Genomic DNA, 7,932 nt, shown 5'->3' with positions numbered 1-7,932 from the left:
TTATGGAGTACTGAATAAATATTTGGAAAAAAGTAACCAATGAAACATTAGAACTTTAAGTACCTGAAAATTCACTTTTTGGGTGTGTGTATGTGTGCATGCATGCATCTGCTTTCAAATCAGACTTGAGGGGAAAATGCCTATAAAATGCAGAATAATAAAGAAGACTCTACATTTTATGTTCTGTGTTGGACCATTCTGTAGGGTCCCACTTTACACAGCATGATACTCCGTCTATCCCTGTTTCTCAGAAATCTATGAAAGACTAAGAGAGTCTGCACATAATAAGACACCCCAAAGATCTTAGCAGATTTTCCTTCTGTTCTACTTCTCCCCTTTCCTTCAGACTAGGATGTTGAACTTTATAGTGTATCTATTTATCAATTCTGTAACTTTTTCTTTTCTCCCAATTTTTATTCCTTCTTTCTCTCTCTCTCTCTCTTTTCTTCTCTGAGTTTAGTCTGTATTTGCTTTTACTATTCTAGTAATTTTTTAAAATAAATATATTTAAAAAGAAAGAATAAAGTCAAATCAGTTCAAAGTGCTGCGAATATTGTCAAAACTGATATTCATCCATCTATACACTTACTGTATAATGAATATTAATTTACTGGTAGATAGCCTGACATCTTTCCATAAAGCTTTTAATTCTAAACATTGAAATTCAGTTGATATTTCATTGACAAATGTAGATATAATTAGTCCTACTCCATGATAGAATGCCTGTCATTCAAATTAAAATATAGAAGTTAGTAACAAATCCACAAATCTGTGGACACTTCACTAAAAATTAGAAGCCAAATGATTCTTTTATTGTTCAGTTATCTGCATTCTGTATCTTGAAGGTGAATTTGAGGACAAAGTTAAAAGCTTGTAACACAAATACATCTTACTATCGGGCAACAATAGTATCATTACAAAAATATTTTGCCAGAGAAACTAAAACTGTCAGCTCAGCCATAAGGACATTTAGAAGGTTAAGGGATGCTGATAAACTGGGAACATATACTGGGAAGAGAAAGAAAGGAATTCCCTAGAAATAAACAACATTCTTTATCTCATAGTTACATCTAGTGGCCTGGGTAGCTAACAAGCAGAAAAACAGTAATATCCATATACAAATAATAGAAAAAATATGCCAAATACAAAATCTCAATCTAGGCTCATGAAGTACAATAGAGGCGCCGTGGCTCAGTGGCTTAATGAAGCTGGAGATGATCCCTGCTCCAACGGTTCAAGCGCCCATTTATGAGGCGGCTCCGGGGAAGGAAGGATGATGCTTCAGGAAAAGAAGCTGAACTTTCTTTCTGGTGCAAAGCCAAATCGCCCTTCTGAGGTGCACCTTGAGAAGTGCCCAAGCATGTCCTACAACAGAACTGGTGAAGTGGCAGCCAACCTACTACTATGCAATAAGCATTGTGGTCTCTTGTCTAATATAACAACGCCATGCGCTAATAACAATAGTAATGTACTATACTCCATGAAATGCCTGGCTGCTCTATTCAATCACATGAATATTCTAATTTGCATAAATCTATAAAAAGGGACAGGAGTCCTTCCCCTTCTTACGTGAATGTGTCTCGGTTTCCAGTTCAAACAAATCTCTTTGATGGAAATATTTTCTATTCCATTTCAATACAAACGAGTTAATGTATGTTTGCAGTAAAGAGTGATCTAATGACTAAGAATTAGGTATAGTCAATTTTTAAAGTTTAATTTAATAAATCTGATAAGAGATTTAGGCTTTTAATGTGTTTTTCTATGAAATATTTCACAAGGAAGTCTCAAAAAACTGTGGCACTGTTATATTTAGGGTATGTAAATATAGTCCTGAACATTCATAAATACCTTTTATTTTGCATCTGTTATTGCTCTTGCATCTGATCAGAAAACAGCTGATCCCCTAAACCATGTTTTGAATGTTATTTGTTCTTATATTTCCTTTCCTTTCCATTCCCTTCCTTTCCTGAGTGACTTCAACAAATTAATTAGGGCATCTTTTGGAAACATGACAATATCTTTATTCAGATAAATAGAATAAATTTTCAAAAATATGCTCAACAAAGAACTGCAATAATTTAGAGATGATTGAAGAGTTGGTCTGCATTCAACAGTGAATTAACTGGGTTCACACTTGAAAGTGTATTTATATAAGGTCACCAAGCTTCAAATTACGTGATAATCATTCTCAGTACAAGTGTACTATGGTGGACATTATGAAAAATATTTTTTAAAATATAACTTGACATTCTTAAAAAATTAGATTGGTATGAAACTCAATGAAAAGGATTTATGAATTAATTTCTGTGAAATTGAAAATAAATTGCCCTATACAATCTAATTTAGACTCAGTTGTGTTCTATATGTTAATGGGGTTATAGCTTGGATTGTCTTATAGCTTTCTGGATTACTAGCTCCCCAATATTTACACCTCCCTTCTTAGGTTCTGTGTAAAAGAGAAGCTAATTACATTATAAATAGTCCGTGTCTTTATATGATGGTAGCTTCTGACTTCATCAGCTCTGTGTGTGTGCGTGCGTGTGCGCGTGCGTTTGTGCTTGCATATGAGAGAGAATACACAATTGTGAGGGTTTTTTGTTGCTAAGCAACAGGTTTCTGACTTCTTGAATAAACTAGAGTGGCTGCCTAGCCTACTCTGTCCATAGACAGACTACATAAACATTTTCACTACTTGTATTTATTTTGATTATATTTGCAGATAACGTACCAGATATGATTTTGTACTGTATTTGCTGCTTCCATTATTATTTTATGAATCTTGTCTCTGTATTGTGTTTTGTGTGTGCATATAAATACATATACAAAAGTAATTACTTTTTTTCACCAAGAGAATAAAAATACAATTTACTATTTAAGCTCTAAGGCTAAATTTTTCTGCCCTCTTTAAATTTAAATGTAAAATTCAATTTATTAAAAAAAGTTACAAGTCATTTGCTGAAATTAATGATAGGCCCAACACCTGCTTACTATATATTTTCCTGCCACACAACTCTGGTTTGTTTATATTTATAAAATCAATCTATAATTGTGTGTTGCATGTTGAAAGCAAAGTTCACAGTGTTGTTGTGAGGAACATAGTAGGAGCAAGGAGTATTAGGTATGTTCATCATCTTGAGTTACTTGTAAAAACTAGTAAAATTGCATAAATAAATACAAATAAGTATCTTGCAAAGAAAAAAATCACATGACAGTTCTGTCATGTGAATAATTATATGTTATATATTCAATAACTCACTCCATCATTCATTCATTTGCCTGGATTTGAGACATAAGCACTGTGCAACAAGGTGAGCTCCCATTCCTACCCCAGCTCCTGCCTACCAGTTCGAAAGCATGCAAATGTGAGTAGATTAATAGGTACCATTTCGGTGGGAAGGTAACAGCATTCTGTGCGCCTTTGAAATATAATGATGCTGGCCACATGACCATGGAAAATGTCTTCAGACAACGCTGTCTCACTCAACCAAGAAACGGAAATGAGCACTGTGCCCCTAGAGTCAGAAACTATTGGACAGGGGAAATCTTTACCTTTACATGGCAGCACTCAGTACTGTCTTAATATTTGCAATAGTGGCGAATATCTGTAGCTCAGGTGTAGGATGAGGGTGAAGGTTCGTTCTCTGAGCTTCTGGGTTGGTTTCTGAACATTTCGTTACCAAGCTAGGTAGCATCTTCAGAAGATGTTACCTAGCCTGATAATGAAACATTCGGAAACTAGTCCACAAACTCGGAGAACAAATCTTCACCCTCACTGTCTTAATATGTTTGTGTAGGATAGCAGTCTGTAATAGATCACCATAATGTATCCTATTCTGCATGTCTTTGGGCCCAAACTCGTCTCTGCAGCTGTTTTCACTTTTACTTATAAAATATTTTTGGAATATAAAATGGATATAAATCAGTGCAGAAGACAATCTTTCTTTGCATTGCCCTTTATTACAAAATAACCTGAGGAATACTTTCCTAGTAGAAAAATCAGAACATAATTACTTTTTTTTATTTTTTAATGTAACTCTGAATTTAGCAACGCAGAGCTCTATACAAGAAACAGGGTAGCGAAAGTATGTTAGGAAAATGTCTGTGCACACAAAACCATATCTCATGGAAGCATTTTTTTTCAAAAACAGTACAGAATATGGATGGAAAACTGCATACTTGAACAAATATTAATTTTATGTCAGTTTTTTAAAAAAGACATATATAAACTCATGTGCAAATGGAAAGAATAAGCTTTTGTCTGAAAAGAATGTGTTTTATAGTAAGCTAAATAGATTTATTCAACCTTAAAATCTTTTTCCTTATATACATTTTCTTCTTTGAAAAGGCACTTGCAGAATGACAGAAATAGGAGAAACAACTGATGACAAAAGGAATAAGCATTACTCCTTGTTTCCCTTGTTCATTGCATTCTTTTCCTGAAATAAACAAAAGGCAACAAAGCTTTTTTAAAAATAATTTGTCATTTGACTTCTGGTTCATCCCTATTTCCCATGAGCTAGAGAATTACTAAATTTTGCTACTGAACAAGTAAGCTACTTCTTCCTTGAAAACCAATATGCTCCATGTTATATTTAATTTTTAGGTTAATCAAGATTACACTATTTTCTGAATAATTTAAGGAATGAGTAAAAAAGAGTAGTAGCAACATCAAGAATTACAAATACAACCATGAAAAATAAATGTTTATTTTGACTTGGTACTTTAGGATTTATAATTAATTGCTCATTATTAAACTATATATTATATAGTGTTTCTAAAGAAGCATTCATCTTATTAAATAAAGAGGACTGCTTTACGTGCAAAACTGTGCTAAAGGTTGTATCATATTCTAGTGAGTTCTAGAATGAAACAAAATTTGAGCCAGATATTTCCATATTTAAAGCTCATATTTCATTGCTTCTTTCTTATTACAAAAATAGTAAGAGAGAAAAATGCATTGAAGAGGAATGCCAACTTTGAGAAAGAGTTGCACGCCTAATTCTAGATGGCAAAACCGAGGCAAGAAATCCCCTTTTCAGGTTTTTGTTAACCACCACCTTGTTTAGCGGCTTCACAGTTAAGCTAGTGATGAAATAGTAACTGTGCAACCAGTCCTCACATTTATGATGTTTGCAGATCTATAAAGCAAAGGATAGCTGAAATAGGTTCCATTTTCTTAGCCAACTAGCAAATGATCTTCATTAATGCATACTGAAACCTGTTCACAGGGCTATTTACATAATCAGTGTGGGACTTTGTGCTATCTACAACCTACAAGTCTGTAGTATTATTCACTATTTAAAGCTTTAGAATACTTTTCAAAGGCAAGTCTATGTGGAAACACCTTAAGGGAGCTTAAATGGAAAGTAAAGCACTGATCACTATCATTAGATTTACCTTGCCATGCAATTCTTTATATAATTATTTGGAAATAATGGCATTTAATCCTAAATATTGATAAAATTATAGGGTATTACATTAATTTATGAGATAACCTTAATCTACTAATTAATTCAATTAATATGTTAATCTACTAAATGTTTTGGTCCTGAAGGAAAAGATAAATCAGATATTGGTTCTGTTTCAATTTTATTTCCATACATGCAGAATCATCTGTTTTAAAAGTTTCCTGATATAAATCAACACAAAATGGTTGTTCCTTGTTGATCAGGATAGAATGGTTTCACAAGTGTCATGGTAACATATAAACATTCCATCTTCTGTTAGGCTTTGATGACAATTTCTGGCATTGTAGTAAAAGAGTAAATATTAATTTTGCCTGCTTAGAAAGATTAAGATTTTTAACAGAGAACTCAGCTTCCTTTGAAAGCACAAATTATTTATCTTGTTTGGCACCTAAATCTTTAGTGAAATCTGATCCATGACATTTGTTTATGGTAAGACTTTTTGTTTATGGTTTTTTTTTCTTATGTAGAAGACATATAAACCAATAATGTCCATGGAGGATAGGGTCAAAAAATATTGGTCAGATCACACAGTTAGAAACATACCCATATGCAACCTTGTTGCTGACACCAACTGTTTAAAATTACATTACAATCTGAAAAATAAATGTTATCTCTTGGAGTATTGGCCACCATCCTTAAATATTTGCAGTTTCAAGACATTAAATAAGCTAGTTTGGGCGAATGATGACAAAAAAGAGGTGAATTGTTTAGCTTTTTGTACTTTGGAGAAAATATAGGACGTGTATAAACATGTGTAGCATCACTTCCCATAGTAATGTTCTTATACTTTTAATTTAATTTATTTTAAATTATTATTTTAAATTATTAATTATTATTTATGTCATATTTTTAAAAGTACTGTATTTGTCTAATAAGGTAAGTAATTTTATTTTACACAAACAAAGTCTTGCAAACTGGTCGGATAGCTGATAAGTATATAGAAGATGCTATTGAGGACAGCTGAATAAGGTAAAGTGCACACAACTGAGGACAACCCACCTCAACTGAAAAAGATGGATCCCTCTGCTGCTTGAAGACTATGCTTCTAAGGATAGCTTTCTTGTGAATTTTGACCCTTTCTGTAATGCTTAAGCACAGCTTCTCCCCTTCCCTTTATTATGCCTATTGACATGGTGTGATGATTGCCACTTTTGACTTTAATATCTGGGATAGGTAAGATTTAAAATTTGAAAGCTGCAACTGATCATCCTGACCTTACAAAAGGCTGCAGGAGACCATTGGTTATGCTATGAGAGACTGGGTGCTACTGAATTTCTTTCACTTAAGTTTTAACAGGTTTTAAAGATAGGAATGTGAGTTGAAGGTTTCCCAAGGTTAAACTGCTCTCATTTATCTCAGGAAACTCATGCACAATTGCAGAATGATTTGATAGAAGCACATTTGCTTTTATTTCTAATTATTGTATAAGTAAACAAAGATAATATAATAATAATAATAATAATATATTTATTTCTTAGCCGCACCCTCTCCCGAAGGACTCGGGGCGGCGTACAACGAAACATACGAAATAAATATGTAAACAAAACAAACATATAACAAAGACATACACTGAAACATACACAAGGAGGAGGTCGATTGATAAAACAATTAAAATACAGTATTTAAAACCCCTAGAAATTAAATATAATTAAAATACCCAGTTAAAAACCCGTCAGGAGCGATATGGTTAGATCAGAGTTGAGCCAGGCCAGCTGCTTGAAATAGGTGGGTCTTCAGCTTAATACGGAAGGAGCGGAGGTCAGAGGTATTCCTAATATCCGGAGGGAGGTCATTCCACAGGGCTGGGCCCACCACAGAGAAGGCTCTACTCCTAGGCGCCGCCCCACGACATTGTCTAGCGGACGGCACCTGGAGGAGCCCCTCTCTGTGCGAGCGAATTGGTCGCAGGGATGTAAAATATTTAATATTTTAGACTCTGGCACCTTTAATAGTGGTTCTTTGATGTATATAAATGAACTTTATTTTACTGTATGATCATCTGATTTTAAGTAACCTTTTATTTATTACCTTTTCCTCTAGAGATAAGAGAAAATTGCTATGGAGTTAAAAATTGGAGAAAATGCAAAGCTCTTCAATTTAATAAAGCAACGAATAAAGAATCAACTTTGACAGAGGTACAAAATGCTGTTTCAATTCAATCTTCTAATTAGTAAATGGTATACAAAAATATTTTGAAAATGGATATTTGTATGTCTTTAGCATGTTGCTTTTTGCTTTGTGTTTATTCAAAATTCACTTAATTAGCAGAAAAGTCATATCTATTGATGGCTAAGATATTACTATTGTTTGCAACGTGTTTGTTAATACATATTCTTGGAAAAGTCTTATGCATCTTTAAAGAAAAATGCTTTCTTGAAAAGCATTCTTAGTCCAAGGTTAGATGTCAGGAGACTTGGCAGGTTTTTCCCCCCAGAATATGGATTACATTTCAGAAAACACAAGT

The 7,932-nt window shown here is 33.5% G+C and overlaps 1 protein-coding gene across 3 annotated transcripts in view; it reads left to right on the top strand.

The window, feature by feature from the left end:
* LOC309392387 ((E2-independent) E3 ubiquitin-conjugating enzyme FATS) overlaps positions 1-7,932 on the top strand; it is a gene marked incomplete at its 5' end in the record, with an annotated part of 122,057 nt that overhangs the window by 36,508 nt on the left and 77,617 nt on the right. For all 3 annotated transcript variants that reach the window (XR_014175436.1, XM_081953569.1, XM_081953568.1), the window contains one exon: positions 7,509-7,603. Coding sequence is in view for 2 of the 3 variants with exons in the window: in XM_081953569.1 (XP_081809695.1) it covers positions 7,509-7,603 (95 nt within the window). The remainder of the gene's footprint in view (positions 1-7,508; positions 7,604-7,932) is intronic.

Source organism: Natrix helvetica (assembly GCF_964273705.1).
Source record: "Natrix helvetica genome assembly, chromosome: 5".
Lineage (NCBI taxonomy): Eukaryota > Metazoa > Chordata > Lepidosauria > Squamata > Natricidae > Natrix > Natrix helvetica.
This window is presented reverse-complemented; position numbering and strand designations above follow the sequence as displayed.